Source organism: Chiloscyllium plagiosum, chromosome 1 (genome assembly GCF_004010195.1).
Source record: "Chiloscyllium plagiosum isolate BGI_BamShark_2017 chromosome 1, ASM401019v2, whole genome shotgun sequence".
Classification (NCBI taxonomy): Eukaryota; Metazoa; Chordata; class Chondrichthyes; order Orectolobiformes; family Hemiscylliidae; genus Chiloscyllium; species Chiloscyllium plagiosum.
Genome location: NC_057710.1, coordinates 155,549,042 through 155,560,790, shown reverse-complemented (window position 1 = coordinate 155,560,790; position 11,749 = coordinate 155,549,042). Strand labels below are relative to the sequence as shown.

The 11,749-nt window shown below is 42.8% G+C and overlaps 1 protein-coding gene across 6 annotated transcripts in view; it reads right to left on the bottom strand.

The window, feature by feature from the left end:
- trim2a (tripartite motif containing 2a) overlaps positions 1 to 11,749 on the bottom strand; it is a 165,811-nt gene that overhangs the window by 13,884 nt on the left and 140,178 nt on the right. For all 6 annotated transcript variants that reach the window (XM_043700083.1, XM_043700064.1, XM_043700072.1 and 3 more), the window contains exons 6-8: positions 10,112 to 10,844; positions 4,518 to 4,621; positions 1,994 to 2,161 (exon numbers count right to left, since the gene is read on the bottom strand). In XM_043700083.1, coding sequence (XP_043556018.1) covers positions 1,994 to 2,161; positions 4,518 to 4,621; positions 10,112 to 10,844 — 1,005 coding nt within the window. The remainder of the gene's footprint in view (positions 1 to 1,993; positions 2,162 to 4,517; positions 4,622 to 10,111; positions 10,845 to 11,749) is intronic.

The following is an 11,749-nucleotide window of genomic DNA, read 5'->3' as shown; positions in this document are numbered from 1 at the left end:
ACGAATACGGGTTTTATTACATCTGATGCTAACACATTCCGAGCATGTAAGAGACTTAAATATACACTCTGGTTAGTTGTAGGTTAGATTAGTAGATAGTTGAGTTTTGTTTGTTTTTTTTTTCTTTTTTTCGTTTTTTTGTTTGTTAAATTTTGGCTATTGTATATTTGAGCTAATTGTATATCAATGTTTATATCTGAGAGTTTGTTTATTTTTGTAAACTTGTAAAAATGTTAAATTTCTAATAAAAATATCTTTTAAAAAAAAAATGTGGCCACTGAGTCTTTAAACAGCCTCCTGGAAGAGCACATGAGTCTTGGATTACTCCAGCATTTCCTCAGTACCACATGGAATATGAGCCTCAATTTGTGTTCAGTTTCCTGGATGGGGACTTCAACCCCAAAGTGACTTATTGGGGAAGAGCTATGGCTAACCTTAAAGTAACTTAACTTTATTTAAAAACTTTTGAGTAAAGCAGTCTTTGACAAAATCAGCTCAAGACCATAAAACTAAGTAAAGGTTTTGAAGACAAGTAAATCTGAACTAAAATCAAGGGTAATCAAAAGATTAAGTTAAATATTTAATTTATATCTGAGGTATTGGGAGAAATATAATTAAACATCAATAGCCAAGTTTTGTCTGTCACCACCTTAAAATGGGCACTAAAAAATTACAATGGGGTATCTTGCAGCACAACAGATAACATCCCTGTCTCAGAGCCGGAAGTACAGAGGTTAAACTCCATACCAGCTTTTGGTGCTCCTGGATAACGCATTCATGATCAGCCAAACCAAACCAAGTGGGCAGCACGGTGGCACAGTGGTTAGCACTGCTGCCTCCCAGCGCCAGAGACCCGGGTTCAATCTCAGGCGACTGACTGTGTGGAGTTTGCACATTCTCCCAGTGTCTGCGTGGGTTCCTCCGGGTGCGCCGGTTTCCTCCCATAGTCCAAAAATGTGCAGGTTAGATGAATTGGCCATGCTAAATTGCCCATAGTGTTAGGTGAAGGGGTAAATGTAGGGGAATAGTTCTGGGTGGGTTGCGCTTTGGCGGGTCGGTGTGGACTTGTTGGGCCGAAGGGCCTGTTTCCACACTAAGTAATCTAATCTAAAAAAAAGTCATCAACCCCCAAATCCTACTACTGCTATTGGCCAGTGGGAGAGAGCAGGTGAGACAGCTACCTGCTCTCCCATGCTTGATGAGAAGCATACACTCAAGCTGCATACAGCTTCTGACTTCAGGCTGTGACGTGGTCCAGGAAATATGAAAAAGGCAAACACAAACCAAAGGCAGTGCTTTGTCAGCCTCATGGATCACCAGAAGAGGTGATCCAAGGGATCTTGTACATTTGGAATGAAAACTGGAAGAAAATCATTTCCACTGACTCTCCCTTTGACTTTGGAAGGCAGCCAAAATAAAGAATATTTGAAATGCATAGTATTTTCATTTTACAAGAATCCTACTCGTGTATATTAGATACTATAATTCTGCATATTTCCCATGCTTCCCTCATCATCTGAGCAGCAATGATAAGCACTTTAATCTCACTAAATCTAATCTCCCTAATGAACCAAATAAGATATTCTAGTAAAGCATAGTCAATTAAAAAAACTCAAACTAAACTCAACTGCAATTCTTTAAATTGAGCATTCCACCCTATCCCTGTAACTCTGCATTTTCCATGGCTAATCCACTTAACCTGCGCATTCTTGGACTGAGAGAAACCCAGAGCACCTGGAGGAAACCCACACAGACATGGGGAGAATGTGCAAACTCCTTACAGTCACCTGAGGGTGGTGCTGTGAGGCAGCACTGTAAGAGCTGTACACAGTCTTGATTAATGGATTCATTGAAAATTTAATTAAATTTTCTTTAGAGTAGATTAATGAACAATAAAGAAAAATATTTGGCAAATATTTTGGCCGTATTTACATGCAAACACACACGTAACTGCATTAATTAACTGACTCATGACAAAAGACTATCTGCTCACCTTGAATTTCCCATCCGGTGAAAAAATGCTCACCCACTTGTTATCATAATCAGCAATGATAATGTCCCCACTTGGGTGTACAGCTACTCCCGTTGGACGCTGCAGCTGCCCAGGAGAGCGGCCACGAACACCAAACCGGTTTTTAAATTGTCCGTCATTTGAGAAAATCTAGAACACAAGTTTAATAAGTCTTGTACAATGTTGAAGTGATGAATCAAATATTTTATAATTTCTAATAAAGCAACATCTATATTTGGTTATACTTTGAAACACAGAGATCAGTCAGTCAGTCAGTCGGACCTCATGAAGCACCCACAATGATAGTCTGTACCATTCCATAAGGAAAACCCAAAGGAGTGGTGCATTTATAATTTCCCAAAGAATGGCAATCTCAGCCGGATTACTGTTCTACTTCTGCATTTGTGCTGAACAAAGAGCATCGTCTGTATCTCTGACAGGAGGCTCTGGTAAGGTTAATTTCATAAATGCATAGTCGTACTTCCATTCTGACAGGTCTCTTGTAGCGTAGAGCACCCCTTTTTCATAGCAGTCAGTTGCCACATTCTGTGATTTGAACAATCCAGTATCATAAAGAGTCACAGCTTGAATGAAAGGCAAGTACGGAAAGTATGTGTGAGAATAGGGTACCGGGAGAGTAAGTTGTCAGGTAAGTGAAGTGCCAGGATGCAAAGTGGTAAACACTCCATTGAAGTGGAGTCTTCACCGTAGGTCAGGATGGTGGGAAATGGTTGGTCTGGAGTGGAATGGGGGGTGTGCTCTGACAGCAGGAGTCTCCAGTGGAAGGGGGAGCTGAGGGGAAGTCTCAAGCAAAACGGGGATCGAGTGTCAGGTAGTGTCAGGATAGGGTCTGGATGTGAGCAGTCTGGGGAAGAATGTGACGTAATTTTACTGGAATAGCTATTCAGATGATTAAATACTAGTCCAACTAGCTTTTCCTAACTGCAGAACAGCCCTCTTAATTCGCCGATATAAATTGATACTGTCAGAGGGTTCCAAATATGGAGGGAATCACACCGTGGAATATTCAATACTCAAGCTTGCAAAATGGCAGCCAAACTGCTCAGACCATTTCTGACACACTGCACTATGTTTGTAAGGACTTTAGCACAGGAGTTCAATGCATGCACCAGATACACAGTGGGCATAGAATGTGATGCCAAATAGTATCCAATGTCGATTTCATGCCCAGACTGCCATGTTGAACCATACAGATTGTGTTTGTGCCACTTCAAACATTTCCAGTTGGATAGGCATACAAAGATCAGCCCCTAACACACTGCACCTCCCTGTCCCCCTCCCCCAACCTGCTTCACCATGATTGTTTCAAGACATCACCAATCACACTTTTAGGGGAGATGCTTTTGAGCTTCTTTTGCTACTTCAAGGTGAAACTATTCAGTTCAGTGTTGATGGAGGAGGTTTGAAAAGCGATTGGATTCAGGATTAGTGCTAGATTTTGCCAAGGAGTTCAGAGGAGTTTGAAGACATGTCAGCAGAAAGCCTAGTGTCAGAATTTGCGGGTATAGAATCATAGAATAACTCAGTACAGAATGAGGCAATTTAAGAGTCCCAGTGTCCTTCAGTTTTTCTCAGGGTGGTGATGGAATGAGAGTTTGGAGGGGCTTGGCAGGGAACTTCTCCCAAATCCTTTGCAAACTGCTTTCATGAGGGCACTTCTTTAAAAATTACCTGGCCTTCGATGAGCACCTCATGCAGAAGATGAAGTACCTGTAAGATCCTTCCACACTGGGCTGTTCATGAGTCCAATTCCCTCAAAATATCAACCCTACTTCTCATTGCTTAACCATTTTCCAGCTTTCCATTCTACTTCTGAGTTGATCAATCCCAGCATCCCAAAATAAAATGCACCCCTCAAAAACAAATTCCATAAATAACACAATGTCACAACACAGAATAATATATGGAAAGCTTGATCACTCAGCATTTTGATTCTGCTTTATGCTTTTCCTGAGGGCATCCTTACCTAGTCCAGCGCACCTACACAGTGCTATCCCATTGTCTGCAGCATGGCTGATGAAGTGGGGGAATCTGCAAATGGCCTGGCATATATAAGAAGCACTGTAGGAATTCATTAACGCTCCTTCACCAGCAACTTCCAAACCTGCAACATTTGCCATCTAGAAGGACAGGGGCAGTAGATGCATGAATACACTGCTACTTGCAAGTTTTCCACTAAGGCATATACTGCTCTGGAACTATACGGTTGGTCCTTCATTGCCGAGAGAACAAATCCTGGAACTTGCTTCCTAAAAGCCCTGTAAAGGATCTACATCCAGTGGACTGCAGCAGTTCAAGGTGGTGTGAAAGAGAAGAATGTACAGAGCTACAAAATATTCACCTACGACGGGCCATACAGGAGAATGCTATGGAAATCATTTAACAATTCATGAGAAAATATTAAAATAACTAAGTAATGGCCATGCAACAGAGTGGAGTAGGACACACAACACAAGAATGGAAAAGGTTTGCAATATATCTTCACCTGTACACATTGATTGTTACTGTCTGCGATCATGATCTTTCCACTGGTGGATGTTGCCACTCCCTGCAAGTTAGTGAATTCCCCTTTATTTCTTCCCTTAGTACCTGCAAAAACAAGTTAAATGTGCATGTCTTTATTTGGAAAGATAAATGTTGCACTACTTGAATTCATACTAGACCCGGAGTAGGCAAAATTTCTACCAAGATGTTTATGGAAGAAAACCACACAAATCAATCAAGAGAACACTTAGTGACTCTACATCTATCATATCTTAGACTCAGAGATAGCTGTACACTGCTTGGAAAACTCTTTGAAGCAAATCTCACTGCTGACTGTGCAGTGGAAATTTCTATCCACATTTTCTCTTATGGAACGCAGCAATGCTTGCATTAACAAATTCTTTTTGCCTCTTCTCACATGATTATAATTACAATGCTAAGTGTTGGCAGCATAAATACTACAAGATTGCAATTAGTGCCTGGGATGCTTTACATTGATGAAACCTATCATTAACTAACAATGTTGCATCTGTAGGTGATCTAATAAAGACTCTCTTAGTCAAAGAGGGTGGCTGTGGATGCAGAGCCTTAGCTTGCCTGCTTAACCTCACAGAACATAAAGATGGCACTGATGTATTTCAAAATTAACTTTCACTTGTAAATATTTCACATTTCATGGGTTTCAATTTAATTCATGTGTGTATCATTGATTAAGTTTGTCTCAACAAATAACAGGCAGCTAAAAGTACAAGCATTCTTTGAAGGTTACGGGGGAGTTAAGGATAGTCCATTTATTGTAAAACAAAATTGTTGTGTTTCTGCATTCAGTCTTTGTCGAATATTAATAACTGTAAGTTTTCTAGAAAAGGGGTCACCATAGGCATAGTTGGGTGAAGAGTGTCATAGAATGATTGTAGACAAGCCAGAGTTGATGTGCAAGACAAATGAGCCTGACATGATAGATGTAAATCACCTTTATATAGTTAAATCAGGTTCTTGCACACCAGTGATTCCTTGAAGGTAAATTTGATGTATAATTGTATAAATCTGCCAGTTTAATGTTCAGCAAACCACAAACCCACTGCTGACTTGATCTCTGTATCTCAACCACCGGTCGAGAAATTAAAATTTCACATCCGATCAAATCACTCTACATGCACATTTCCTGCCCTTGTAAGCTTTAAACTCCCTCCGCCAAAAGACTCAAATCTGTACCTTCACTGTTGGTGGAGACAACAGTCACCTGTAAGAAGAAAGACGTATTTCTTAGCCGAGATCATTGCTGATTCCCAACTGAAACTCTGCAAGGAGGTTTCAGTACAGGAGTAAAGATGCTGCACTTCAATTATATAGAACTTTGGTGAGATCTCAGGTAGTGTTTCAGGTGCAGTTTTGGTCCCCTAATCCAAGGAGGAATATACTTGCCATAAAGGCAGTGCAGGAGAAGGTCACCCAATGAACCTTTGGTTTGTCTTTGGAAGAATAATTGGAGACAATGGGTCTGTATTCTCTCGAGTTTTGAAAAATGAGGTGATTTCACTGAAAGCTTTTATAGGGTGTGTCAAGGTGGATGTAGATGAAACTGAGATGTTTCCCCCGATGGGGAGTGCAAAACCAGGGGACATAACCTCAGAGTAAGAGCAGATCATTTTTAAAAAACTGAGATTAGGAGGAATCTCTTCATTCAGAGGGTCCTAACACTTTGGAATTTTCCATCCCAAAGGGTTTTGGAAGCTCAATCATTGAGAAAGCTGAAGGCAGAAATTGATAGATTTGTGTAAACTAATAGTATCAAACAATATACTGCTGAATTTTATATTTATTTTTGCCAGAATTGTTTTGGAGGGTTTACTGCCACAGGCTGAGTGAGTTTTCCTGTTTTCCTACTGAACTAATCACCTAGCTTGTCCCTCAGCACTCTTATATCCAATTCCATTCCCATGCACAGTTTCAGGAATAACTCACCACTCAGCTCATGACTGCCAAAACATCGGAATTGCTTGCATCCATGCTATCTGTTTTTGCACCCAGCTGGGCATGAGTATTCTGAAGCTGCCCAGCTGATAAAGACAGAGTCTGAACATGAAAGGAAATACGGCATAGTGATTCTTTGACAGAAACCTGGAGGTCCTGGTGGATGGGGTGGTGCAAAGGAGTCTTTCACCCAGAAGACTGGCAGAGGAGACTACCAAATCCTGGCAGCCTGGTCTAAGGTCACCATCCAGGACAGTACCATGTGGAGGAGTGACCAGCAGTGCAGAAAAAAGGCAAATGATCATTTCCACTCTGCCTGGGTAAATGCCACACTCTTCTCTCAGCTAACATTTGCACACTCCATCTCTGCTACCCATCTGCCACTCTCACTATTGCATAAAACACCTTCACACGCTCACTCTCCCCATCCCCCACAATCTTCCACACCACTAATCCTGCATACTGTCAGAGCTGCTTCCTCAGTCCTTCAGCACACCCACCTCACCACCCTTCTCGTACGTGCACCAGTGCCAACTGTCCTGCCAGCCACTATCAACTCATCATTGGCCATTTCTGCTCATTAGAGGAGAAAATACACCATACCAGGGCAGAAAGAGGGCGCCAGTATGGGTAGAGGAGTGCCAGGCATCAATGTCCTCACCTGTAGGAGGTCAGAATTCTAGCCCTCAAAAGGAGAAAAAGATTCCTGCAGGAATGTAGAGACATCCACAACCCCCCCGCAAGTGAGTAAGTATCACTTTGTATTCCACTGTAACGGTCACATTAACCTCGTTGTTACACCCCATCATTGCACACCACTTCTAACACCAGCCTTGATGACTTCTCAAGTCTTTGCAGCTTCCACTAGCCTGTCCTTGACCTCTCTGCAGAGGTTGACAGTACTGAGTTCTCAGACCAAGCATGAACAAGGTTCCCCCCTGCAGCCCCTACCAGCCCAGATCCTGACACCTCTGTGGAATCAGGGGAGGGAGAGAGACAGAGACAGAGAGAGAGGCAGAGGCAGACAGAGAGACAGAGAGAGACAGACAGACAGAGAGGCATGTAATCTGGTGAGCACCTCACAGTAACAGCTCCTTGGCTGACTGATGAAGATGGTCAAAGACAGAGAGAGACAGACAGACAGACAGACAGACAGACAGACAGAGAGGCATGTAATCTGGTGAGCACCTCACAGTAACAGCTCCTTGGCTGACTGATGAAGATGGTCAATGGTACTCGGAGGATCTGCTTAACCCCAAGCAGGAGATGATCCTGAGGTTATGCTAATCAGGGACTTCATCCAAATGCACAGGGAGGAACAGGACAAAATGGCATAGAACCTGCAGCTGTGAAGAATTGTACAATTATACCAACTATCTTCGTGGATAGGTTAGTGGATGCCATGGAGAACAAGGCCCAGCACACTCAAAGTCTGCTGGAAAGATGCTCACACCTGTATTCCATCATCCTACCAATGGTCCTACGAAGGAATGACAATTGGGGGGATTGGGAGGTAATGAGGTACCCTGACCCCTGACCCAGTTCAGTGCCCCCCTCCTCGCATGGAGATGAGCTGGTGCCAGGAGGCATCCAGTCAGATATGGAACCACACATAAGCCCTTGGCACTGCAGATGTGGCCAGGTCCTCCACCTCCACCCTGCCTGAGCTTCCCTCCAATCCCTGGAAGTTTAATCCGAAGCGGGTCAATCTTCCCTCTGGCAACAAGACTCTTTGGTATGGGGTTGCTAATCGGTTGGTGCACTGTGACCAGTTGTCAAGGTCAGAAGTCATCAGCTTGACGACACCTCCCTGTGTGAACAGCTGAAGTGTTTATGATAAAGGATAAAAGCTTCTAAACTGCTGAAGGAGCAGCTTCTGTGTCTGTATCTGTCTGCAATAAAAGTGCCCAAAGAAAGCCAATTGTTGTAAGCTGTTACATTTATCCAGTAACTAAGATTTTATCAGAGTGTTCCAATTGCCCTGTGCTTTCTGTGAAAAGAATCTGGAGAAAGAGATCAGAGAAAAGGAAGTCTTGGGAAGCAAACAGAACATCTCATTAATCCTATGGACTGGGTGCACTGTGTTTTCCCAGTGTTTCTTAATCCTCTACCCAAAGTATTGGGTGTGTGTGTTTACAGTTTCGTCTGGTGGAGTAGTGTATTGATAATTCATAGTTTTTTTCTGCCTGTGGCTAGAACTTATTTATTTGTAATAAAAAGGATTAGATTAGATTACATTACAGTGTGGAAACAGGCCCTTCAGCCCAACAAGTCCACACCGACCCACCGAAGCGAAACCCACCCATACCCCTACATTTACCCCTTACCTAACACTACGGACAATTTAGCATGGCCAATTCACCTGACCCTGCACATCTGTGGATGGTGGCAGGAAACCGGAGCACCCGGAGGAAACCCACGCAGACATGGGGAGAACGTGCAAGCTCCACCCAGTCAGTCGCCTGAGGCGGGAATTGAACCCGGGTCTCTGGCGCTGTGAGGCAGCAGTGCCAACCACTGTGCCACCGTGCCGCCCAGGAGTTTCTGTTAAGTATGGAACCTGGTCAGTGTTTACTGTTAGCCTGATTCAATCAGACAAGTACACTGGAGACTGTGAATGCTTTTAGTTAAATCATGATTTGGAGATGCCGGTGTTGGACTGGGGCGTACAAAGGTGATTGTCCGTTTAATATCGCAGGACAATCACCTGATGAAGGAGCGGTGCTCCGAAAGCTAGTGTGGTTCCAATTAAATCTGTTGGATTATAACCTGGTGTTGTGATTTTGTTTAGTTAAATCATTAACTTTCATGGTGACTTCAGGGGTGGTGGGGCTAGAGAATCAGCTCATTTACCCAAGTGTGTTGTAACAAGGAAAACAGTCACGCAGGCAAAAAGGAAAGTGGGGTTGGGAAGGGGGATCTACAGCTTCTAAAAAGGTTGGTTTAATTGAGAGGAATGAAAAGGTGGACATTTTGAATTTCAGAAAATAGAATCAACTCAGTTGAAGGACCCACTGTCAATGTGTGTGAAGATGGTTGGAGTAGGGTGCAGGATGGGAACAATAGGAAGGAAATAGATTAAAAGGTTAAATGTTTGGATAAGGCTATGTTGTATTAGATGATTTTGTAGAAATGGGAGGGAGTTGAGAGAGGAATTGGATGACACTGCGTAGACATTTTGGATTCAAAATTGGAAAGACCAATTCCAATATTATAATCGTTTGTAGCTTATCTCTTCTGATAGAAGAGTAGGACAGCCAGGAAAATAAAACACCTCAGAAATGCAAATTAAATTTTAACATCTACCATAGATACCTGAAATAAAATTATTAAATCAATGGAACAAACTCAGAATCATGCATGCACCACTAGGTGTTCTTGGTTTGCAGAATCAAAAAGTTTTCAAAATTTGTTAAGTTCTGTGCAGCTAAGAATCACCTTTAGGAAGTTTGATCATCATTCCTTACGTCCCAGACAACAAACTAAATCAGGTCACCTGTTTCTGCAGATGACTGGTTTCAGGCAGATGAGGCCTGCATCTGACACACCTCAGGGTGACATGTTCAGCATATCGCCTGACTGGATAGAAAATAAATTAAGTATAAAAAGAAATCTACATACCAACTCTAAAGATCAAGTCATCTTCAATCGGATTCTCTTTTCTTTTTCCAGTGCTATACATGCTGGCTGGCCGTTTCACAGCCTTTTGTTTTACATGTCCACTACCAGGTGACTTCACACGACGTTTGACTCCATCAGATGTTGGAGACAGATCAGTGGGTTTGACAACCCTCAATTTAAATGGACTTCCTTTAATATGCTGATCGTATAGTCGGAGGGTAAGTGTAAAGTCACCCTCCTTTTGCTCTTTCTGAATGGTATAAAGGAAGTCATAGGTGCCATTTTTATTGTCAAGTATTTCCCCATCAACAACACTACCATCAGGAGATGCAATTTCAGCACTTAGACACGCATTTCCAGTTTTCACAAGTTCTCCATCTTTATCCTTTGTTGTTATAGTAACAGATGTGGGATGGCCAATCACACATTGTCTCAATCCCTCACCCGTCGCAACAGTCTCATAGGCCACGGCATTTGTGGTGATTATGGTACCTAAATTATGAATGGATTTCTTCAGTCCTTCAGTTTCCACCACAAACTCCAGCTGATCATTTTCTTGGGGCTGTAAAGGAAACTCTTGAACAGCTAATTCGTTCAACCTATCACCCATTTGCTTCTTCACTAAAAGCACTTCCGTTTCGGTCCCATGGTTTAGAGCTTGTTCCGTGAAGTTGCAACTGCTTCTAATGCTCTCTTGACCTTGCAGTAGTGCATCCAATTGTGCTTGGAGAACCTGCAACAAAAATTTTAAATAGTGATATGTACCTTTGCTTCAGAATGTTATACCAGCAACGAATGTATTAAACATGTGTGAGAGAGGTTGAAACTTTATTGCTGGAACAGCACAGCAGGTCAGGCAGCATCCAGGGAACAGGAGATTCGACGTTTCGGGCACAGGCCCTTCTTCAGGAAGGGCCTGCGTGAGAGAGGGACAGACAGACAGACAGACAGACAGTTACCCCACAAACATGGGACAAGGCAAAATGTCTGGCCTCCATGAACTGCCACTGCAGCTCTAGAGATTATTCTGTATTACGTGATAACTATGTAACTAACAGTTCACCAACTCCTAAAGTACAACCCATTCAACAAGAAGACTCATTTTCTTTGGGCCAGCACTTTATTACCCATCTCCGATTGCCCTTGAGAACATAGAACATAGAAGAATACAGCGCAGTACAGGCCCTTCGGCCCTAGATGTTGCGCCGATCCTAGCCCACTATCCTCCATATGCCTATCCAATGCCCATTTAAATGCCCATAATGAGGGAGAGTCCACCACTGCTACTGGCAGGGCATTCCATGAACTCACAACTCGCTGAGTAAAGAACCTACCCCTAACATCTGTCCTATACCTACCACCCCTTAATTTAAAGCTATGCCGCCTTGTAATAGCTGACTCCATATGTGGAAAAAGGTTCTCATGGTCAACCCTAACTAAACCCCTAATCATCTTGTACACCTCTATCAAGTCACCCCTAAACCTTCTTTTCTCCAATGAAAACAACCCCAAGCGCCTCAGCCTTTCCTCATACGATCTTTCTACCATACCAAGCAACATCCTGGTAAACCTCCTCTGAACCCGTTCCAGTGCCTCCACATCCTTCCTATAGTATGGCAACCAAAACTGCACACAATA